This window comes from Sorghum bicolor, chromosome 1 (genome assembly GCF_000003195.3).
Source record: "Sorghum bicolor cultivar BTx623 chromosome 1, Sorghum_bicolor_NCBIv3, whole genome shotgun sequence".
NCBI classification, from domain to species: domain Eukaryota; kingdom Viridiplantae; phylum Streptophyta; class Magnoliopsida; order Poales; family Poaceae; genus Sorghum; species Sorghum bicolor.
In genome coordinates this window covers 6,957,389-6,982,442 of record NC_012870.2, presented here as the reverse complement: position 1 = coordinate 6,982,442, position 25,054 = coordinate 6,957,389, and the positions used below count along the sequence as shown (strand labels likewise).

General features: G+C 42.2%; 2 protein-coding genes and 2 long non-coding RNA genes across 4 annotated transcripts; 3 read left to right on the top strand and 1 right to left on the bottom strand.

The window, feature by feature from the left end:
* LOC8086251 (SRSF protein kinase 1) lies at nucleotides 1,597-7,914 on the top strand. Its single transcript, XM_002466415.2, has 6 exons — nucleotides 1,597-2,039; nucleotides 2,333-3,247; nucleotides 4,846-4,893; nucleotides 4,983-5,416; nucleotides 6,478-6,721; nucleotides 7,580-7,914. The coding sequence occupies exons 1-6, from the start codon at nucleotides 1,737-1,739 to the stop codon at nucleotides 7,775-7,777; spliced, it is 2,142 nt and encodes a 713-aa protein (XP_002466460.2). The 5' UTR covers nucleotides 1,597-1,736; the 3' UTR covers nucleotides 7,778-7,914.
* On the bottom strand, nucleotides 13,821-23,373 carry LOC8085937 (protein NAR1). The gene is made up of 11 exons (XM_002463831.2): nucleotides 22,863-23,373; nucleotides 21,880-21,962; nucleotides 21,625-21,778; nucleotides 21,275-21,461; nucleotides 20,976-21,102; nucleotides 16,140-16,290; nucleotides 15,999-16,048; nucleotides 15,562-15,733; nucleotides 15,334-15,460; nucleotides 15,134-15,225; nucleotides 13,821-14,376 (listed from the first exon to the last, which is right to left on the bottom strand). Exons 1-11 carry the CDS (start codon nucleotides 22,980-22,982, stop codon nucleotides 14,224-14,226), a joined length of 1,416 nt encoding a protein of 471 aa, XP_002463876.2. The 5' UTR covers nucleotides 22,983-23,373; the 3' UTR covers nucleotides 13,821-14,223.
* Nucleotides 17,104-19,290, top strand: LOC110431418. The gene is made up of 3 exons (XR_002448910.1): nucleotides 17,104-17,831; nucleotides 18,136-18,749; nucleotides 19,179-19,290. It is a non-coding gene; the product is annotated as an uncharacterized LOC110431418 (long non-coding RNA).
* Nucleotides 19,937-20,590, top strand: LOC110431420. The gene is made up of 3 exons (XR_002448911.1): nucleotides 19,937-20,094; nucleotides 20,214-20,264; nucleotides 20,354-20,590. It is a non-coding gene; the product is annotated as an uncharacterized LOC110431420 (long non-coding RNA).

The following is a 25,054-nucleotide window of genomic DNA, read 5'->3' as shown; positions in this document are numbered from 1 at the left end:
AGTCTAAAACATTACTTATTTTGACAACATTACTTATTTTGACATATGTTTTAGACCACTTTATTGCGATAATGACAAGCAAAAAAAATGTTACTCTGAGTACATTTCAAATCAGTTCAACCTTTTTTCTGAGTGTTTTAAACTTATTTATTCTTCTTTTTATTAAAATCTTCTGTGGTATAGAGATTTAACTTTAAATCGAGCTAGCCACGTTTTTTCACTCAAAATAAATTATTTTTATTTTAAGAGAAAAACAAGTGCAATCAAAACATTTTGAAATGTTTTTGCCCAGTCCAACTAGCATCTGTCGACTGTCGTTACCCTGTAATGCTTTGAGCACACCATTCAATTTTCTTATTCGTCAAAGTCATTTTTTGAATAATATGACAGAGTGTTGCACGATGTTTAGCATGTGTGCATATTCATGAAACACACTAGTTAGTAGTTAGTCTGTCCTCTCAAAACTAAAGAATAGTTGCTTAATTTAAACGATAATATAAGTATGATCATTATTAGCAATGATGTTGATATTTGTACCCCCTACCTGTCTATTCGGGTTAGAATTTCTAATTCTGCTCATATTTTTACTAATAATCACATATAACCATCAAAAACAAAAATTGTCTACGGTTTTATTTTTATTCATGAAGAATTGCAAACAATTAGCTTATTTAGATCAAAATAGTCTAAGGGGGTGTTTGGGACTGCTCTACAAGCTCTGCTCCATAAACTCCACCATGGAGCAGCTCCACAAAAAACTGGAGTTTGTGGAGTACCTCTTTAGATGCTCTCACAACTCCACTCTTTTTCCTCAAACTGAGTGCGTGGAGGTAAAACCGTTTGGCTAAAAAACGTGAAGCAGAGTTGAAAAACGTGGAGCAGAGCAGTCCCAAACACCCCCTAAGTCTAACTAATTGTCTAACTAATTGTTAGCTAATACCTAACTAATTAACAATCATCTTACTAGAGGAGTCAAATCAGCTGTTAATATTACTATGAACTATTAGCCATTTATGAAAGTACGGCCTAACTGAAGATCTAATGATCTAGTTGTATTGAGAAATACGGATATATGTACTTGATCACAAAAAAATAAAAAAAATAATTGTGTTGAGCCTACCTAAATGTATATGATAACGAGCGTACTCTTTCCATATAGAATTTAGAAGTTATTTTGGACAAGATTTGAGTCAAACAATAAGAATATATAAAATATTAAGTTTGCAAATGTAAAAATTATATGAATAGATTTATCTTTAAAAATCTTTTCATAAAAGTATACATATATCATTTTTTCTAAATATTTTTATAAAAATTATATTTTGAAAATCGTGTCACTATCTACATCTAAATCGGGAGTATGTATACATTATTATTATTATTATTATTATTATTATTATTATTATTATTATTATTATTATTATTATTATTATTATTGAAATGAAATAAATGGCGCTCGTATGTTTTAGCTAAATGTATATGACTATGACCATCTTATTATTCTTATTATTCTTATTAGTATTGTTTGAATGAAAACAAATAAATGATGTTCGTATGTTTTACAAAGAGTCGCCCCGCTAATAATAAAGCGGTGCTCCTCGGGGCGCAGAGGAGGCAAAGACGAAGGAAGCGCAGCGGGAGCGCCAGACAGACGAGCCGAGCACCACCGCCACTAGAAAAGGCAGCCCAAAACCCTAGCTCCCGCGCGCCACCGCGCAGATCCGGGCTCCCGCGCGATGGCGGAGGCGGAAGCGGCGGGGTCGTTGTCGAGGCGGCGGATGGAGGGCGAGGAGGGGGCGGCGGCGATGGAGGCGGATGCGGGGCACAGGGGGAGGGGCGAGGCGGAGGAGGCGGAGGATGAGGAGGTCGAGAGCAGCGACTACACGTCGGAGGACGAGGGCACCGAGGACTACCGCCGTGGCGGATACCACTCCGTCCGCGTCGGAGACTCCTTCAAGCAGGGCACCTACGTTGTGCAGTCCAAGCTCGGATGGGGCCACTTCTCCACCGTCTGGCTTGCCTGGGACACAGCCCACTCCGTGCGTGCCCTAACCCTTTTTCTCGAGATCTCTTCGTGTTCAATTCCAATGATTCGTGTTGTCGATCTGGATGCGGTTTATCCAGTTTGCTGCTGCTGTTTGCCTCTGCTCACCAACTGTTCGTTACTTTCCCTGAAGGATACTAATGCATAGATTCGTTGCGGATAAAATGATAGCTACTGTTCCATTTGGGATTCCCATTATTCACGAAAATTCAGATTTCTTTATCCCCTGCTATCTAGAGATTCAGGGAGATGTCTTAACGTTTCTGGATTTGTTGATGCTCTGTACAGAGATATGTGGCGCTGAAGGTGCAGAAGAGCGCTCAACACTACACAGAAGCAGCCATGGATGAGATCAAGATCTTGAAGCAGATTGCTGATGGTGATCCTGACGACTCAAAATGTGTTGTTAAGCTTCTTGACCACTTCAAGCACTCGGGTCCTAATGGTAACCATGTGTGCATGGTTTTTGAGTTTCTCGGTGATAACCTATTGACCCTGATAAAGTACACGGATTATCGTGGAATTCCCCTTCCGATGGTTAAGGAGATATGCCGCCACGTGCTCATTGGTCTTGACTACCTCCACCGTACACTTTCTATTATTCACACTGACCTTAAGCCAGAGAATATATTGCTTGTGTCTACCATTGACCCCTCTAAGGACCCTCGGAAATCAGGTTTACCCCTGGTTTTGCCTTCAGCGAGGACAGACGAGCCACCTCCAAAGGTGCCTGCACAATCAGGAAATGGTGGCCTCACCAAGAACCAGAAGAAGAAGATCCGGAAGAAAGCCAAACGTGCAGCTGCTGCAACTTCAGAAGGAAGTAGTGCTGTGGCATCTGCTGACACAGATGGATCAGATGACCGAGGAGATCTGGGTACAACAAATGAGGGTAGTCCTATTCAGGATGGAGCTAAGAAGCGGGCAACACGAGATAGACGGGGTAGCAAAGGGGCCAAGAAGAAGATGGCAATGGAGGCTGATCTAAAATGCAAGCTGGTGGACTTTGGAAATGCATGTTGGACATACAAGCAGTTCACAAGCGACATTCAAACAAGGCAATACAGATGTCCTGAGGTTATACTTGGTTCCAAGTATTCTACATCTGCTGACCTGTGGTCCTTTGCATGCATTTGCTTTGAGCTTGCCACTGGGGATGTGCTATTTGATCCACATAGTGGCGATAATTTTGACAGAGATGAGGTATGTTTTTTTCTTATTGCCCTGATTTCATCTATTGTACTTTTCATGGAATCGTATCCAAGAAAAAAGGAAAGAGAATCACCGATTACAAGTGTACCCTGAACATAAGGTTGTCTTGATAACCCAAAAAAAGCCTTTCATATTGACTTGCAATGAACACAATGTAATTTGCCCTCTAGTCTAATTGTTTTATGTGTAGTTATTCTGAAATCTCATAACAGAAGTGACTAAGTCTGTTCTGAAGAACTCATTTTATTATTATACAACTTTGCTTTGGTTTCAGCTAACTCTCTTTTGGTTTGGTAGGATCCTCATCCTTACCCAGCAAAGAATAACAAACAAAAAAAGAGCATGAACCTGTTTAAACTATGATAATCGAACACGAATCTTGAAATAAATGCAGTGTGCATCTTCTATTTTTTTTCTTAGTAGTAAATCCATGATGTTTTTAATTGTGTCCCTGTATTTTCCATGTTTTTTTGCATACATCTTTCATGTACATATCCTTGGTCATATGTGTCATTACACTTTTTTTTTTACTTCGCGTCACTGACACTGAACATCTGTGAACTACCCAATGCAAAAAGGTACTTTGCTTTGCTAGCTGGTGACAATAGGAGACAATGAGTTTAGCCAGTTAGAGCAGGATACAACTTTAGTGGTTGATCTTTACTTTTCCCTACCATGTGTTCACAAATCTAAAATGCCAAATAAAATAGAATGGAGGTCTTTTTTTTTTAAAAAAAAACTGAAAAGTACAGTAACTATTTAGTTTGTCGATACTGGGGTGGCACGCACAACCACATAAGCTATTACCCACTTTTGCATAATATTTTTCTACAATTTGAACTGATGATGTTTACCTTCTGCCTACTTTACATGCTCTGTTGTTTTTGGCTTAGCCACTTTACAGTTATGGTTTATCTAATTATGATGCTAGGATTCTAATCATGAACTACTTTGACCTACTTATCACTGATCATTTCGAAGGATGCATTTATGATAGATAGTTTTGAGGAAGTTTCAATTCCATATCTAAATTGATTTCTTGTAAGAGAAGCAAATTGATGTCTAAAAAATAGGTTACAGAAGAACACAAAGGCTAAGTGGTAGAGCTAGAAACTCTTTTTTTCTCAACTTCTGCCAACGTTGCTGTGCCTTGTTACTCCCTTTGGCTTGTGGCTTGCTGCACCCTGACTGGGCAGAATGAGTTTTTGTTTGCTATTTTCTGTATCCGTAACAAGAAACGATGTTGATAGTAAATCATTTTTGACTTGCATATGGCATTTGATCTTGAACCATATGGAAAGTTTTATTCGCGTGGATTGAGCAAGTTTGAAGTATTTATCATTTGGGTTTTTTCTAGTTGATTGGCCTTTGCATTTTGTTGGGAATCGACTGCTGATTACTCTAAAAATTAGTCCTTGAACTATGTAAAATTTCTACATCAAGGTTTCTTCATTTTAATAGTATTTTTGCATGTGCCAAGTATGTGCTCTAGACTGCAGCTTTGCAATTTCTTTTTTTTTTGGGAAAATGATTTGACATGCTCCCTTCCCAAGATGGAGTTATATTCTGAGAAATTCTTCATAATGCAGGATCACCTTGCGCTGATGATGGAACTGCTAGGAATGATGCCTCGAAAGGTTAGCAAGGTTTCAATTTTAACTTGCCATAGTTCTTAAGCAAAAGATCATAGTGTTCTTAATTTTGTCATACAAATGATGTTTCCCAGATTGCATTGGGTGGTCGGTATTCACGTGACTTCTTCAATCGGTATGGGGATTTGAGGCACATCCGACGCTTGCGGTTCTGGCCTCTCAACAAGGTACTGATGGAGAAGTACGAGTTCACTGAAGTAAATGCTATTGGGATGGCGGATTTTCTTGTTCCAATACTTGATTTTGTTCCTGAGAAGCGCCCTACTGCTGCTCAGTTGCTTCAGCATCCCTGGCTTGATGTTGGTCCCCTCCGACAGCAACCTAAGACACTGCCAGACTCAGCACAGAGTTCAGTTGATGGTGTTTCTGAGAAGCAAAAGAAGGAGAATGAAGAAAGAGATGCAATGGCTTTAGAGTTGGGGAACATTGCCATAGATGGCGCTTCATCCAGGATGGCAAATGACCCTCAAGCAAGCACAAATAAAACAACTGCTATCCCTTCTAAGAAGTGAGCTGCATTTGATTTCATGAGTTAAGCTGTAAAACTTGTTTTCAGTCGAGAATTGTTCCAGAGTGGGAAACAGATGTTTTTTTTAGGTTTGAAATATGTTAGATAGCAACCAAGGAAAACGAAGAGTAGGCCAAATATTTGGTGTGTGGAGTTGGATGGACAAGGCTAGATTCGTTGGGGTTGCAGTAACCCTATTCCTTTTTCTTTGAGAACATATTCTTTTGTACAATTAGAATCTGCAATTTTTTTAAAGGTTAACAGTGAACAACTGGGAACCTGAGATCAGTTTTACCATGTAGTTCTCAATTGGTCTGGTCTGAAATTTTCTACTGGGAACCATATGGAAACAGGATGTGGCTTCTTTGATCACTGTAACGATTTACATATTTTTACCTGGTATATATGCATTTCAGCATAGATTTAAACAGAGGAAAGTAGGGAGTGCTTTATGTTTGGTTTATCTCGTTACCGACCAATGAAGAGTTGATCATAGTTACGATCAGGTGAAACGAGTTGAGTTGTGCCAGGTGGTCGGGCACTTGGGTCGTTCAAGCACCAGCTCGAGCGTCACCGCACCGGAGCTGCCGGTGCATGGCGTGGGTTTGGGTCGCGGTTGGTGCTCTGCTCCGACGGACCTGACCGACTTGCGACGCGGACCAGAATCTACCGAGCGCGAATCCGTCCCGAACAGCACACCATCCAAAAGGTAAAAGTCAACCAAAGGCGTGCCGCACGGCCCCACCCCTGCCGTCACAAATCCGAGGGTGGGCAGCGGGCAGCTTACCCAGCGGGGCGCGAGTCAGCGCGCGCGGCGATGGAGCGGCGGGCGCAGCTGCCCGGCGACGCCCAGCAGCCGGGCAAGGACGGCGCCGGCGACGCTCCTCCTCCACCGCCACCGGTAAGACCTGCTCTCCTCCTGCCGCGGAAAGCTCCCTGAATCTTCTTGTACCGCGGAAAATTCAGAATTGCAAATCTCCGATCGCGAGCAACTGAAAAGCGTCGAGTTGACGCGCTTGTTGCCTGCTTGCGGCATGGCAGTTCTTGGAGGTGACGTGCAGGAGCTCCGGCAAGGTCCGGCGGTTCGCGGCGGGGACGACGGCCCGCTACGCGCTGCACGCCATCAACCGCAAGCTCGACCCCGGGGCCCCGCCGGCGCTGCACGTCGAGGCCGTCAGGGACGGCGAAGAGCCCGTCAGCTTCGGGCCCAGCGCGGCCCTCGCCGACTACGGCCGCGGCTGGAGGCTGCAGACCGTCACCGCGCAGGACGCGACCGGGCTCCATCACCCGCTGCACGCGGACACGGTACCTCACCTGCATCTGTCATTGAATAAACTGCCTCGAGTAAAAGCTCAATTTTTCTTCAAGAATCAAGAACCAGGCATTAGTTTTTATGGACTGTCGTTTTTAGGAGAAGCTAAATCACTTTCGGTTGTTTTAAGCACTTTAGCTCACTTTTGAGTTCTAAAACTCTATAATGAGGTGAGCTTAAGTTAAGAGCTAATTTTAGGTCGTCTGTCTACAGCTTGAGCTCTAAAGTTACAGCTTGAGCTCTAAAGTTTAGAGGAGAGGATTCAAAACAAGCCCTTAGTCACTGTTGGATGTTTGTTTCAGTTGCAGTTCAGCGCAGTGATACTGTGGACAACATATCTGGTTGTGGTTATCATCATGGCATGGACTATCTGGATAGCTAGAAATGAAATGATTTTCCACAACAATCAGATGAGTTTACAAGAATGCAAAATCTTCTTCCAACAGCAGATTAGGCTTGTCTCCCTACGGGGCTGGCTGCTATTTTCTTCGTTTCGTTCTTTGTCTCCTGATTTGACTAGTTCTTCTTTGTGTTAGGGTGTGCTTTGTTGTATTTTGCTTCCTGTTCTGTCTTTTTCCTTCTTTGTTCGTTGTAAACTTGTTTTCATTTAAATAAATTCTCTGTAGGGGCTTGTGGCCCCTCCAGTTCCATACAAAAAAATGGTGTCCACATCAATCAATTAGAGATCGCAACACCATACCAATCTTGGCTGGTTCGCTTTTTCTCTCCAATTCATTTTGGTTGTTTTGGCCGGCTCCAAACCAGTTATTTGTCAGCCTCCAAACAAACGAATCCAGACTAAATAATCCTTTTTTTTCGAGTAATCATTTTGTGTGGATTGTCAATTGCAGAAACAGGGTGACAGACAGCTATCCAAAGAAGATGCCGTTGATACGGAGACATTAAAGGGCACTTGCATCTATGCCGCCAAGATCGTGCTCGCGTTTGTGTTTCTCTTCCTGCTAGGTGGATTGCTCACATACCTGCTGGAGGTGATCCCTGATATGCTGCAGACTGCATCGGCGCTTGAATTACCTGAATTTTTGTAGAACCCGCTGACTGAAAATGTATGACGCACTATCATTTCATTAACATTATATGGCATTGTGTGCCGCATTGTAACTTGGTCAATTTGAATTCGTGTGGCTGCAGCTCATGATAATTCATCATCCTTGTTATAGTATTATTAGGCTGTTTGGATCCGCTGCTCAATATTAGCTCCACTTTCCAGGCATTGGGCAAGGTTTGCTTGAGTGCTTGGTAGCACTTAGAAATATGATGTCCACGCAGCTTGGCGAGTTTAGAAACAAAGTAAGTTGTAGTGTTTTTTGTTTCGAGACCTACTACTTAGACGCTTATATACAAGTGTACACTTACCTATATAAACACACATGTATGCTCACCTTACTTATGTAATCATCTCCGAAAAACTAAGTTGGACCAAAGAATTAAATTCTGAAATAATATAAAAATATGAGCATTTGTTTCAATTTAAAGACTTGAACCTGGATGAGTAGCTTCCATCACAAAGAAGTAACCAACCAGAGAAGGCTATATGTGCAGTGTCACACCGACTTTGTAATGAGCTAACCACTATACCCACAATATTTAGACTATACTGTATTGTAGCCTTCCTTTTCCTTAATTGTGATATAGAAACCAAATTGGATGTCTACGAAAGCATGCTTAGACGGTTTTTAAACCTATCTTAGCTAGGTTTAGTGATGATGACAAATTAAATAAAGTTCATCATTGTGTAGCTCTCATAGAGATTTCCAAAACGCAGGTATAGAACATCCATTTTAGAGTGCAGACGAGTGAGTTATGGGTTTTTGGAAGACTGGCCAAACAAACTTTCAAACTAGAATTTGGGTAAGCCCAAGTAAAATTTTTAATTTCACATGATTTTTTAAGGATTCAAACTTGTAATCGTGTAAGACCACCTCACCCTTCAAATATAAATAGTCAAGTCCAAGGCATGGAAATAGCATGTCACTTATATGCAATAACACAACTTCTATATCAGCTAAGGACACATAATATAAGTTGGATTGTATTACTATAATGTTATCCGATCTGGTACATGTTAACTTTGAAAAAGAAAAATACAATGTCATAGTATTAAGCACTGCATGACATATCCCCTTGGATGCTATACTTTTATGAAAGGGGTGATACATAAGTTGTATTGGATGATTCTTGTTCAGAATTTCCGAAGAATCACGTCGACCTTCTGGAGCGCAGTCGTGGCATCATAGATGTCGATCTTTATCAGTTTTTTGTTCCCAGCATCCCAGGAATTAAAAGCCTTCCATTTCAGCAGCTAGGGACCTTTTCTATCACACGTCTTCTGTTGTTTGACAATGCCTAGGTAGGAAGTAAGGAAGGGGATTTTCGTTCATGCATCTGGCATTAGGAGATCAGAGCTTGGTGCATCATCACTAAATGAGTAAATGATGAAGCATTTATTAGGTTGTTGTGATCTATCAGGTAACGTAAAACTAGTTTGTTGACCTGGCGTCAGAGCTTGACAGTGCATCCATCTGAGTTGTGCCTTTATGCCTTTTCCAGTTCATAGAATCAATAAGTTTTGGTTTCATTTTTGGAGATTGAAAGAGTTCAGAACATGGACGTACACTGTCCAATGCAGACGAAGAACAGGAATGAGCAAGCCTGCAACAGCAGCAGCAAGCCACTACCTCTATAAACAACCATTCATCGGCACAAAACAACAAGGTATGGTCTCTTCCAATGCAGCTCAACACCAAACTCCATCCTTCACCGGCCACCGGGACTCTACAGCAGAGCAACAAGGACAGAGACACCTTCACCAACACAAAGCAGAGAAATACCACGGCACAACTCTTATCTACTTACAGGAAAACATTCCTGAAGTACGATGTTACTGTGATGCATCCTTGATGCCTGACAGCAACAACTACCCAAGGAAAGAAGAACTTGGAGTCTTCATAGTCAATACAACCGGCCCACAAACTTTGCTGGCGTTTGTTCAGGCACACATTACAGTTGACTCAGTCCTCATGGCAGAAGCTGCTGCACTACTACTTGCAGCCTCAATAGTTCAGCAACTTGGATTCACAAATGCAACATTCTTCACAAAGACAACCAATCAATGGCGAACTTCTATAACTCCTCAAACTTCTCCAATCCTCCACATTGGAAGTATAAAAAGCCTCACAGCAGGCTTCCTGAAAACCTTGGAGGGAAATCAGTTGAGAGTTCACAAAATTCAAAGAAGCCTAAATACCACAGCACACTCCTTAGCACATCAGGCTTACAGGTCCACTGCTGCTGCTATAGGTTTCAGTTGCACTTCTACTCTACTACACAGCACTTCAGATTCATTCCCTGCTCGGGATGCATGCATTTCTGTAATCAAGGTAGTAGGAATTTAATGAAGTCCGCTATCCAAAAAAAAAGGAGTCCGACTTCATCTTCAACCAAGTATGTTCTTTTTTTTTCTTTTTAAAAAACTGGAAGTAGAACTCCATTACGAATCAACTGCTGCCAAATCTTTGGCAACGATGCTGGGGGACGTCTAATGAATGGCGGCTCGAACATATCAAGCTGTTGGTGGATGATGACAAGGACGGAATGATCAAGCCATTGCCCCACAATCCAGATGAAGTCAAGATGGCTTCCTGCTGGGGGACGTCTAATGAATGGCGCCTCGAACATATGAAGCTGTTGGTGGATGATGACAAGGATGGAATGATCAAGTCATTGCCCCACAATTGGAGGTTGTCGGTGAGGATAGCGTTTGATGTTGCTGTTCTAAAGCAGCAATTAGAACAGCAAGCTTTTTTTTTTGACGGTCAACAGGGGGGAGTCGCTCCCCACCTGGTTTTTGTATTTCTCACGGCCCAAAACGGCTTTAATTTAGTTTACATAGATCTTTTGTACATGGTGCACCTGGACAGGTGTACACTAGGATCACTAGCATAGAGAAAGAAACATACATCGTTTAGACTAATGAAGACAGTTATCCTTCACCCTGCCTCGCTTGCTGGAAGGCGAGTACCCAAGCCTGTGCGATATGATTCCTGGATGCCGGAAGTCTGAAGGCCCACTGCGTGGCGGCGTTTTTGCATTGCAGGAGTAATGCTTGTACGCTGGTAGTTTCACTTCTGAAGATGAGAGCGTTTCTCGCTTTCCAGAGTTGCCAGCAGCAAATTGCCAGGAAGGAGGAGAAAGCCTCGCGCGGGATGTTTGTTGGGGGAGACCATGAGTGAATGATGTCCAGATCCCCGGGGTTTACTTGAATCTGTAGCCTCTGCCACAGCTGACCAGCGAGGTTGCACCCACAAACGATGTGGTCTGCAGATTCTTCAGAAGCCCGACAAATTTCACAAGTCCGGTCGTCAACCACGGTTTTGGAGAAGAGAACCGTTCTGCATTGGATCCTGCCCCTAGTTAACAGCCACATGAAGAGTTGGACGCGTGGAGGTGCATATGATTCCCAGATGAATTTGGCCTTGGGGCTAGAGGGTTGAGTTTTTGCCTTGATCATCTTGTAAATGGCACCACTGTCCAGGCTGCAGTCTTGTGTTGCGAACACCGATTTCCTGGAATCACTTTGGTCTGAGAGGTGAAGGCTGGTTATCGCTTCCTGGGCATCCCGCAGTTCTTGTTGAGCAGCTGTTGATAGCCGAAGAACCATAGTGTTCTGAATGCCAACATCGATGATTTCTTTGACGGAGGCCGACTGAAGTTTGGAGTGACTGAAGAGAGCCGGATATACGTCTACAAGTGCATCATCTTCCAGCCAGACATCATGCCAGAAGGAAGTCGATTCACCGTTCTCCACGCTCACCGTGGTGATAGCTTGGTAGAGAGGCAGAAGCTGTCTAAGTGTAACAGCAAGCTTTGCCCCTCCTGGTGTAATCGGCCTGCAGAGATCACTTCTTGGTAGCCAAGGATCACTCCAAATTTTCACCTGTGAGCCATCACCTATTCTCCAAATTAATCCTTTCTTAAGTAATTCCAACCCCGATAGTATACCGCCATGAATATGACACATTGCTCCTCGGTTTCTCCCCAAGCACATCACCATAAGGGAAGTATTTCACCTTTAGCACCTGTGAGCAAAGAGACTCTGAGCAATCTCCACTCTTGTTTAGCCAACATGGCCATGTTGCAGCCGTGGATATCCCGAAAACCCAGCCCCCCTTCCTCCTTTGCCATTGTGAGTTTCTCCCAACTAAGCCAATGCATTTTATGTTCATTGCCCTGCTGACTCCACCAGAAGCGGCTAACCTAACCATGGCAGTGATTTGATCACATAGGCTCTTAGTGAGGTCAAAACAACCCATTGCAAAAGTCTGGAATGGCCTGCGCGACAGCTTTAATTAAAATTTCCTTGCCCACTCTAGATAACTATCCATCTTCTCTTTCCAACCCTGAATTCGCTGCCAAATAGGCTCTTTCAGATATTTAAAAGTTGCCACTCTTGAGTTTCCCACATGCACCGCCACCGGCAATACCCCTAACCGGCAATCCCAAGTTCGATCATTCATCGTCTCCTTATGGGGTGTTTGGGACTGCTCCACAAACTCCATTATAGAGCAGCTCCATAAAAAACTGGAGTTTGTGGAGTACCTCTTTAGTGCTCTCACAACTCCACCTTTTTTTCTCGAACTGAGTGCGTGGAGCTGAAACCGTTTGGCTAAAAAACGTGGAGCAGAGCAGTCCCAAACACCCCCTTAGTAATCTCAAGTACACCCTTTCCCCTCTGCTATTTTGGAGTCCACACCTCCAGGACACCCCCCCCCCCCCCCAACCCCCCAACAGCTGCATGCCTGCATAGCATTTGCCTGATTTTGATAGATCAAAATTAATGAATCATCAGCAAAGAGAAGATGGGAAATACTCGGAGCTCTGGTAGCAGAAATAGATATGGGGAGAGAGGATCCCCCGCCGTAATCCTCTTTTTGGGACCAAACTTTCAGACAAATTTCCATTCACCTTCACTCTATATGAGACCGATGACACACACTTCATGATCAAGTCCATCCATGCTTGGCAGAAACCCGTTTTGTTCATCATTCGCTCCAGGAAAGACCATTCGATCCTGTCATACGCCTTACTCATATCAAGCTTTATAGCTGCCCATCCTTCTTTGCCTCTCCTTTTCTTCTTCATAAAATGAAGTAATCCCATAGGCTATTAAAATGTTATCCGAAATAAGCCTCCCTGGGATGAAAGCACTCTGATTTGGGGAAATAATCTCTGGTAGAAACCTTTTCAGCCGGTTTGCTAGCACCTTCGAAATAATTTACATAGACTTTTGGGCCGCAGATCAGTCACTCTCTCCGGCCTTTGAACCTTGGGAATTAACGCTATGATTGTCTCATTCCAATGCTCCGGCTATGGGCCTCCTCTCAGAAAACCGAGTACCTATAGCATCCGTTCCCGGAGTTTTGAGGTCATCGATCGACTGCCTTGATCTCCTCAGTAGAGTATCCGATAGCAGTAGCACCACGTCAACCTGCGATCCATCAGATCGAAGTCGAACGAGCAAGCGATAGTGATCAGGTACCTAGCCCATTAAGCCACGAATCCGGCCCTTCCAGAGGAGGAAATTGGAGATTGCTTTAGGCGCCGTTCGGTTTCGGTTAGGCCATTCCTGGCAAGGAACAATTCCAAGCTAGTACGTACTCCCTCCATCTCAAATTATAAATCATTTCAAGAATTTTAGAGAATCAAACCACCTTAAATTTAACCAAATTTATATCATAAGATAATAATATTTATGATAACAACTAAGTATCATTAGATTCTTCATTAATTATATTTTTATATCATATCTATTTAATGTCATAAGTCTTTATAATTCTTTCTATAATTTTGATTAAACTTGAAATGATTTAACTCTAAGATTTTTGGAATGACTTATAATTTGAAATGGAGAAAGTACAAATTAAGCCTTATTCAAGATAGGGCCTTTATAGGCGTCCAGCCCAGACGGGTTTCATGCTACAATCTTTCCAAATGAAGTAAGGGCCGTTTGGATCATAGGAGTTTTCACAGGAAATTCAAAGAAAACTGAAACAGAGGAAAGGGAAGCAGGCATACTATTTGGAACACAGGAAACACTCTTCCCTTTTCTATGGAATATGAAATAATGCAGCCTCTTCACAACTTCACAGGAATGGAAGAAAAAAAGAATTGCGCCGCAGGACGAGTACGGAGTACCAGACAATGAAAAGGTCGTCAAGACCTACTTCGTTCATTTTACACATTGCAATTTAGCTGTCGTTTCCCTTTGGCAGCGTACAACATTAACTAGAAGCAGCTGAAAACCTATAGCTTAACAAAACTTCTTCGCTATATGCCAAAAAAACACTTGAGCATGTTTTAATTCCTGTGTGGTCAATATTTGCTTAGCATGGACAGGTCGCCATGTTTGCTCTGTTTGCAGTCCCTCTTGGCTCTTGAAGAACATAGGAATTCCCGGTGCAATAAGAAACCTCTATCACCAGTTCTGTAACTGTGAGGCCACACTTTTCACCACTGGGTGATATTCTGTGTGCAGATACTTCTTTGCATTCTCTGAACCAGGTTGCCCCAGCCATTCGTCGTATAGTTTTTTCGCGATAGGGTTACTGAAAGGATCCAATATTGATATCTGGTACACAAGATACACAATTAGTGGAAGAACATAACTCATAAGGTACACAATTCATGTAGGCTATACCAAATTACAGGTAAGAAAATACTCTGCAGTTATAGCACATTTCCCACTTGACGATAAAACTATGGAAACAAATTAGAGGATAAATAGCATCCCATGAAAAGAAAATTTTGAAGGCTAAATAACATGGAATATCATATATTGTTCAGCTCAGCAAAGCTACTAGAGATGGAATAAGTGCTCTGACAATTGAACAAAATTACAGTACAAGTAAAATCTGGGTAGCAAGCCAGACGTTATAGCATGGTAGTAGCAAGCTAGAAACATTATACAGAGAAGCAGCCCAAGCAAACGAAAAGCATAGTAAGCTACAAGTGTAGAAAGAGAATAGAATAGAATAACAAGAAGGTCTATACCTAATAAATATGAACACATTTCAAGCGATGACTACGGTGCATCAACTAAAATGTCTAGAACTCTTTGCCCTACATGAATGTGGATGACTCAAAGCGAGGTCATGACGAAGATGCACCACAATGATAAGCAAGTTGCCTTATAAACTACTCCCTCCGTTCCAATTTATAGGCCGTTTTGGCCTTTCTAGATATATAACTTTTATTATGTATCTAGACATAACATATATCTAGGTGCATAGCAAAAGCTATGTACCTACTACCTAGAAAGCCAAAACAACCTATAATTGAGGACAGAGGGTGGTACAAGAAATGTTGGATTTCAGTTAAAAGCTTACATCTTGTGTGTACACACTCTCCAATTGCTGGATAAGTTCCTTGGAAGATTGGCCTTGAACAGGCTTTAATTGACCTCCCCCGTTCAGACAACCTGCAGAACAGTAATAAATGCATCATAGAGCCGGATCCTACATTTTAGAACTTGTTTATTGAAACTTACAAGTACTCTATCATGCAAAGACATGTCATAACGAAGTACCTGAAGGGCACGCCATAACTTCAATAAAGTGGTATTCACATTTTCCCATCTTAATCTTCCTAACAATATTCTGCAGGTTCCTGAATCCATAACAAAGTGCAAACTTCAAAACAGGTTTGCCCTCCACCTGCTACCACATGCAGCATTTGCTAATTGTTATACACACATTCACTCCAGCTGGGTAAAATAATTACTGGTTTTCCACGATCGTCAAGGGAATGAGTTTACCTCCAATGTAATTTCACGAAAATCTGAATTTCTCAAGATTCTAAAGTCAAGAGGACCCTCTATTTCTCTCTTGTAAATTACATGTGCTGCATAGCGAAAGACCATTTCTGCATAACCTCCAGAACCTCCAGAAACCCCATATAGATGGCCTTCCTCATCGACATTTGTTAACCTGGGTTATAATAAAGAAAAAATCATGTCAGCTCTGAGATAAATTAATCAAAACAGGTAAAACGAACTATGGGTATATTCAGATAATATCAGACAGTAAATGATCATTACATGGATTTCTTTTCACAACAGGTGATTGGAATAAAACTAGCTAAAATTTGTAGACAGAAGTAGCAGTCAAACAGATTATAACTAATTAATAGTCCTGTACTTGAGAAGATGAATGAGTAAAGGCGCAGAATGAAACACCAAGCACATGGCCTTACAATCTGTCCAATGAAGATTCCTCTAATGTCTTGAAATCGATAGATTTGGACTGCAGAAATATGCAAATCATAATAAGTGCCTCCCTTGTTTTTCAAATCCATGAACCATAGTACAAGCAAGAAAAAGAACCAAGAAGCAACCTGTATCAAGTCTAACACTTCACCAGTTGTCAGTACTGAATCCACCTCTGTGACCTCTTTACCGTCTACAGAGAAAGTAAAATCATCCCGGACGGCCTCTAGCTTCTTGTCGTAGCAGGGCATCACAGTGACATGATATACATCATACGGCCTACATACCCCCAAAAAAGGAGGTTATGAATAAAAGTCAAATACTACAAAGCAACAGTATTAAAAAGACTGGTAATTGTTTAGCCTTCAGCAAATTAGAATACATCAGTAACACAAACTTCCATGATTGTTGAGGGCTTGAGGCACATCTATACAGGTAGTTGGGTAAACTGAAGTGGACTCAGTCACTGGCTCTAAGTGTATGAAAGGGAAGGATGACCAACATCGGTGAGCCACTGCTATTTTTTACAACACATTTCCTGATGACAGGTTTCTTAAACCAAAAAAATAGAATAGTTGGTGGGAGCATGCAGGTTTCCTATTAGGGAAGTTTGAATTGCTCATATTGCAAAACCCATTCTTGCATAGAGCCTTTTTTCCAATACGGACAAAATCGTTAGCAAATCATCCCTATTTGAGGACAATAAATCATGTGTATTAATCTCCTACAACTAAAAAGACTAAAGAGGGGACATTGTTTTGGTGCGACATTCTCCCCTCCCGCTTTCGTCCTGCCTCCTGCGAACGTCGTCCCGCGCGCCCCCTCGCCCGCCTCCTCCTCCCCGCAGTCCTCCATGCAGATCGCCTGCGGATCCGGTCCCGCGTACCTCGCCCTCGCCCGCCTCCTCCCTCGGCGCGCCCTCGCCCGCCCGGCGCGCCCTCGCCGGCGCCCGCCTCCTCCTCCACGCGGATCCGCGTGGCGCGGACCTCGCCCGCCGCCTCCTCGCCGCGCGCGGCGCGGACCTCGCCCGCCTCCTCCCTCGGCGCGCCATCGCCCGCCTCCTCCTCCACGCGGATCGCGCGTACCTCGCCCGCCTCCTCCCTCGGCCCGCTTCCACACCTGCGACGCGCTTCCCTCATCGCAACCTTCCTGCGACCAATCTTCTCCTCCAATCACGCAATCTCCTCTTCCAATCCAATCTTGGGGTCGTCGCTCGCGGAACCTCCCAGAAGGAAACAACGCCACACAGCATCACGTTGATTGCGGCGCCTGCTCCCTTCCTCGTGCGATCTGTGGCCCTGCTCCCTTGAGCGGAGCGCACTGCAGAGCCGGTCACCGGCGAGGTGGTGCTATGCGTCCACCCCACCCAGGAGGCGGAGCACTGCCGCTAGGATGTCATCGGCTACCTCAGGCGACTCCTTGGCTCCTCCCTCGGCTGCGAGGTGCGTCCGTACCCGCTGCTGTGATCTGTCTCCCCCTAATCCCCATGGAAGCACCCCAGGAAGCCCCACCAGGCCCCAATCTAGACTTCCGTTGCCTTGATCCCCATCCACCTCTGTGGTTTCATCACCAGCGAAACTACTTCACCTCCTCCATCGAGGCAAGATGGATGCGACTGGTGGCAACACACAATGGCACTGGAGGACCTGGTGCTCTAGGCTGGATCCACGAAGGAGGTTGCCTTGTCGACCACAGCTAAGGCAAAGGCTGGATCAGATGATGGTGTGTTGAGGACGACAAGAGATGCCTCACTTAGAGGAGGACATGGCAGCCAACGGCGCCGCAGGCGAGGAGTTCAACAAGGGCAAGCTTCCTCCATGGTAAGAACACTAATTCCAAATGTAATATTGTTTCTATTGTGAATTTTTGAATGAAGAGGTGCAGAATCATCTCTGAATTACCTGAAGAAGTGAAGAGCATAAACAGTGCCTTGAAACCTATTAACAAATTGGAAGTTGATCTACAAGAAATTCTATTTATCCACTTTATCAGACCATCCTCCGGTACACAGTGAAGGGGTGGAATTATACCTGCCTGTTTTATTTTCCATAAATTAGTGTATCTGACATGGATGGATGAATATGTTGTTAATTGATTTCTCTCCTACTGTGTAATTGTGCTCAGGCTTACTAATCTACACAGTGTCACGAGATAATCAGAAGGTTGGGTCAGAATCGCGAAGCTGCAGGCAAAAGCCAGCTGCGAAAGAAGGTGATGGTGTGAGCATCAGCGGTGACTTTTCCAAGTTCCTGGCAGTAAATTTTTTTCATTGCACAAAAATAATGGTGCAAGGCTTGGAAAACTTTACAAAAATTGCACAAAAATAATAGTTCTCAGATGTATTAGCATGTATTAGTCTGTACAAAAATAATAGTTCTCAGATGGTGCGAAGCTGCAGGCCATTCAATAGCTTGAGAGCTGTAAGCTCAAGCTTTCTCAGATGAAAAAGGACATGCAGCAACTCGCTCACAATCTTTTTGTCATCGGTCATTGAACTTGTACCTTGTGATTGAAATTATGTGAAATGTTCTAGGAAGACTCTTTTCACTGAAATTATCTAATTTGGTATGTGTTTTCACTAGAATGCATGTGACTGAACTTAGCTTATTTCCCTAGCTGTAAACTGAACATCTTATGTTTCTCCCTACTTTGTGCATGATGCTACCATGGAGACTTCATGAAGACTACTGTCATGGCGATTGAATGATCATGGGCCTTCTTCTCAGTTACGGATGATGGTGAGTCTTATTTTCAGTTACTAGATGTTGCTGCAACTATGCGTTGGATTTTGCAAATACTTTGTATATTAGAAGGTCTAGCATCTGCATGCCATACTTTTATCAGCATGAAGAGTTCAGATGCTATACAGATTAATCCAGATGGTGCCAGCACAAAAGTGGGTCAAGAACATCATATAGACTTGTGCAAACCGTCTGCTTGATGCATTGGACAAGTTGGATATACCTTGGACCAATTTCGCCGATCTGAATGTACAATGACCAACGACAACATCGACTATAAAATTTGTCATTTTACTGCTATAGTCATGAATTAGATGTTTTTTAGTTGTCTGTTAAAGCTGCCATAGCTGTGTAGCACAAAAATGGGAATTAGATGGTAATTGCTAAACAGTTACAAGCATGTGATTTTTGGTTGCCACATTGCAGGTTGTCAGCGGCTATCATGGAGGCTGTTGCGAGGGTCTATGTATGATGTATGGCCTCTCTCTTACATTGACATATTAAGAATTAAAATAGGGGGCATGATCCTATAGATGGATTACGTGATAGATGCAAAGCCATTGCTCAAGAAAATGAAGATGAATGAAATAGGCCTCAAAAGCGCTTGATTCTATATGGCTTATGCACTATCTTATGAGAAGCACAAGAGGTCCAATGACACAAAGAAGATGTATCGTTTGGGGATCCAGAAGTAAGCTAAGCTCTTAATACCCCCACTCTCAACCCAACCTACCCACTTCTTTTGTCTTTTTTTAACCGAAAACCACACATCTGCTACTAGAACTATTATTTTTGTGCAGGCTAATACATGCTGATAACAAAAAAATCTTTGCAGGCAACATACCCTGTTGTCGAGAAATAGTAACCGTTCAACTTACTTTTCCTTTTTTGTATTGCTATTTTTTTGTTGCTTTATTCTTGTAAGTCATTCTTTTTCTTTTCTATTGTGATGGTTATAGAGTGCAGTGGATTGATGCTGAATTTTTTGCTGGTATGAATCACAGGAACCGTGTTGGGTTTGTATGAGGACAGCAGATACAAGTTTGAATCAGAAAAGGTGCATCTGAAAAAGGTTTATGTTATTGGACTAGGTTCTGGTGCCAAGGTGGATCTAAAACTTAAGTATGCTAATGATCTTTCGCGAGTGTGATATTCAGAAGAGAGCTTGTTAACTAGAAGTAGACATGAAGGTAGAACAATTTATTTTTTATGCTTGATTTGCCTATGGACACTTTGTTAGTTTGAGTTGGATGCTATGTATGTGGAATTTGGTCAAGCAGCTTTGTACATTGACATTGCCTTATGTTTTGGCTTCACTGGGGCTTGGTGGTGAAATCATATGGTATATTTCTATTGACCCCTGTATGTATCGAAGATTATAGCCTCTGATTTTAAAGATATATTTCTTTGGAATAAAATTCGTTCTCTAGCAATTATTGATTTCACCCAAGTTCCTTACAGGTGTTGGCATCTGAAACTGGTGGTATAACACAAGGGATTGGAACATATCAGGTGGGTGCTGACAATATCAACTAGATTTTTTTTCTTTCTACTAGGTTGGTGTTGGGCATTGATGCTCTTGTGCTCTATTCTGTATCCAGTCTGGCAAGCTGTTGCCAGAGTTGTTCTTCACCATGGAGACAGTCCACATTGGAAGCAAACCATGATAAAGGTTCACTTTACCACTTTTTTCGTATTCTGTAGAGGTCGATGTTGTGACGTATTAAGAATTGTTAAGGCTATCCATGTAGAACGAGCTACACTTTGATCAACTTTATAGCAAGTGATGAATTTGAGTAGTTACTATCGGCAGTTGGAAAATAACAAAGAACACAGGAATATATTTATATTTTAAGTTTTTCTTTTGCATAAATTGTTTGGGGAGCCTGTGACGTCTCGTTCTCTGTGACGGTTAATTTCATAAGCTTTGCTTTTCAGATTAAATATCACTTTAATGTCGGTATTTAATTTTATGTTATTATTATCTTATTGTGCGATCCATGTATTTTTATTATAAAAGTTTAATTACCCCGTAGCAACGCACGGGCACGCTACCTAGTTCATATAAAAAACAAAACATCACTTATTCCATTATAACTTTTGCAAACCTATGACAGTACTGCCAAGTTGCATCACAGGCACCATAGAAGGCAAAGAATTTTTGTGTATGTATGAAAATTTGATTTCAAGATAACACTGTCTAGAGCAGGGACAAATACTCACTTTAGACCAAGTTTCTCAACCACATGGTGCTTAATGGCTGCACCAATCGCCTGTTGCGGGCTCTTTACAGATGAGATGTAAGGTAGAATGTATGAACCAAGAGTCTTTTCTGCATAGCATATCCATCCTGCAAGTGGAAGAGGCTGTGTCATTTTGTGAACAAATTGTGTACTCGTTTCTAAAGCAAATGCATAAAAAGGTAGCGATAAACCATTAGTATTATACATGCAAGGTTACAGCATTTTAAAAACCGAAACTGCGTTATGTAATCCATGTCATGTTCCCAGCAATTATTTTACCCGGGCATGCAGATGAAATCATTGGAAGATTGGCTCCAGCTTCTTTGCCACTAGATGATTGATTTTTCTCATAACGTGAAACAAATTCATTGCATGCTTCAATAAGAGATAGATCTCGACTCGAGCTTGTGTCAAAAACGGCCTTTACACCAATCGACTTGAGCAAAGCAGTCAGTTTTCTGAGAACCTGAATTTAAAGGAGTTACATTCTGCTTTAGTTCTTATAATTGAAGGGCAACCTTGCAATAGTTTTTAATAAAATAAATAAATCGTGGGAAACATTTGTAAGAGCATATCTGCTAGGGTGATGATTCTGACAGGGGATGGATATGGCAAGCCCATGTAATTACCTGTGACTGAGAAAGACCAAAGAATGCAGCTAGTGATGCTCTTGACTGGGGAGATACAGATACAATAACAGCTTTATCAGAGTTTATGCGATCAATGAAGTCACCCAAGCTTTGCTTCTCCAGCATAACCGTCTCTGCGGATGTTATACAACCACTAAGATAAAGACAAAACAGTCAGAATTGATTGAACTTGATCATGTTACTTATTCACAAACAACTGATCTGAAGAGTAAAAGAGAAAGGAAAAGAAAAAACCTGCATGCCAGACAGTCTTTTAGTGAAATCTTGACTGCTTCCTCTGGAGGTTTTGAGCTCACTGTAGTTTCTTTCTGTTTGTTCTGTAAAATTTCTGTGTCAGGAATATGGGCAAGAGTTTGCTGAAAGGCTGTATATGATGAATTGACTTATGAAGTTCCAACGATGCAGATGTGAAGCTAATTGTTAGCAGAAATGAACATGGGTATATCCTTAGCACTTTCAAAGTTGTAGGTTCTTGACAAATGCAGCAGATTCCATTCAGTAGGCTGTGACACTTATACTAATTGTTCTGATAAAAGTAAATAAAACTAGAAATTTCTTTCCTGAATCACACAAACGGTCGTTTTTGCATAGATACAAATTATGGCGAAGCTATGCTGCCAGGAGTCTATTCTGTAACAAGTAGGGGTGTTATTCTGCTCAAGTTTGGTACAAATGGGAGAAATAGTATTAGGCTATCCTTTCATCAAAAAACTTTGAGATCAAGGTATTTGGTATTCTTAATGCCTACAGAGAAGATATTTTGTGTGTATATGTGTGAGAGAAGATGAGCATGAGATATCTGATCATCTGAAGGTGCTATGTCCACTCATTACATGTCATAATTTGGTTCCTACCAATTGGAGCAACATGTAGGACATCATTGGAAAAAAATAACATTTGATTCTATAATTATGATTCTAGATACAATTGTTACGGAAAAACAAATGTAATAAGAGTTCAACTGTAGCTAACACAAATTTTCCCTTCCTATTTATCGCACAGAAACCAACATGAGAAACCTGAAGGCAAAATAATTCCATTTCCTATTTCTTTGTCATTCGTCATATGATCGCACACATCACCATCTCAGTGTTCGAAACAAGTATCGCTGGTGAGCTCAAACTGCACTCAGCCAGCGCATGGGGCATGCCTCGCCCCGGACACACACAAATACTAGGGTAAACAACGAAACCTGGCGGAGAGAGCTGTGTCAATACCTGAAGGCGGCGAGAGGAGGAGGTGTTCTTATTGAGGGAGATGATGCAGTCCTGCGATGGGGCGATGAAGTCGTTGAGATCGGACGCCTGCAGCACAGGCGAGAACCTGCTCGACGACATCGTCGGCCGGCCGGGCGGCACCCCAATCGGTTCCCGGACTATTTGGGCCTTGGGGTGGTCTTCTCCGCCTCAGAGATTACAGAAATCAATCAATCCGCGCTGGGTATCTTGGGGACGGGCGGCGGCCGCCGGGGATGCCGGCCTCGCCGTATAGCTCCGCGACGAGGCGGGAGGCGGCGGCTGTTGCCTCTCTGATAAGCGCGGGGCCGTGAGGCGAAGGTGAATATGAGGAGAGCGGGAAGCTGTCAGTCGTCGTGCCACACGGGTGGCCGCCGGCGTGGCGGCGAGGAGCGGCGGTGGATTGGTTTCAGCCTTTCAGGGCAGGCGCCAGGCGGGGGGTAGAGAGGATTCCTTCGTGTTGTGTTGGGCTTCTGGACTTGTTCGAGCAATCGAGCTGGTTGGTCAAACAGGCCACACGCTGACACGACTCAGGGACGTGGCAAGGGGCAAAATGGAAAGGTCGGTTCAATATGGTAAATTTTTTCTTCTAAATTATAAAACGTTTGACTTTTTTAATATTGGTCTTATTTAAAAAAATATAAATATAATCAAATTTAAATTATTTTTAAAAAAATTATTAATAAACTAAGCAAGAAATGATATTTTGTATAAATTTTTGAATAAAATGAGTGATTAAATTTGATGTCAGAGTCAAACGTCTTATACTTTGAGATAAATTGAGTAGTTTGGATGGATCTCGGCGTTCTTTTTGAAGAAAAGGGATGGCACGAGTTTAATAAGAAAACAATACTAGAAAATGGAAATATTGTAATAGCCACACTCTGGACATTTTGATTAGTGGCCTAACATTCTGAGAATATTTTTATAGAATGTTTGGCTGATGGTTTCTACGGTTGACAAGCCGATTGTTATTGTTTTGTCGGGAGAAAAAAAAATTTGATAAGCCGGATTGATAAATTTAAATTTAAAAATATTAAATTATATTCCGGACATAAGAAGTATATACTTTTTTTTTATCGACTAGTATATCTCCCTGCCTGACATGTTGTCGTTCACACGTCTTTGAAATTTTCAGGTATCCTCTTTAGATTGTAGAAGGATAGCATTATCTTCGTTGGAGGATAAAACAAGGAAAAGTGTCATTCATAGAATAATGCATGACATAAACAAATTAGATAAGATAGAAAGTGGAAGACAAGATAGATATCGATTCCTCATGTACATATATTGTTATTATTATATAGAAGTATAAACAACTCTTGGCTATGTCGCCACACGGTGGTCATGTGACGTTTGCCAACAGAAATTTAAAAAGAGTACAAGTACGTGCCAGATACAAATAGAGCCAGAGCCACCAAGCAACTGTTCAATTATTGAATTCTCAATTACAAATGTCTCCCTACAAATTGGAGCTGAGAAAGCGACGCATCACAGACTGGCGTCCTCTCGGCTCGAGTGATTTAGAGACATAAACAAAAACAAAGCATACACGAGTACGCGACCATGGCGGCATGGCGCCTTGCTTGACAACGCCGGCCGCACCTCCGGGTCTCATCAGTGTCTCACGCATGACGCAACGCACTCAGCGTTCGCGGCTTCCAAGTTGGATGGGGACTGCTGCCGTGTGCGGGTCTCGCTGCCTCCGTGGGATTGGCCCGGCCACTGATTTGGTCAGAGTAATTACGGTTTCATCCCAACCGTTGAGGACAGTGTCACCATCTCTTCTTCTTCTTCTTCTTTTTCTAATCAAGGAGATTCATTCATCATGGGATAGCAGGATTGCAATCTGAGGACAGCAGGTCGAAAACATAAACCGAAGCAATGGACCACCACCCAATCTGTATTTTGCTAAAGTATGAGTTACTCTATGGCTTTGTGTTTAGTTCCCAAAAAATTTTACAAAATTTTTCAGATTCCCCGTCACATCGAATCTTTAGACGTATGCATGAAGTATTAAATATAGACAAAAATAAAAACTAATTACACAGTTTGGTCGGAATTGACGAGACGAATCTTTTGAGCCTAGTTAGTCTATAATTAGACAATATTTATCAAATACAAACGAAATTGTTATTATTCACATTTTGCAAAATATTTTACAACTAAACAAG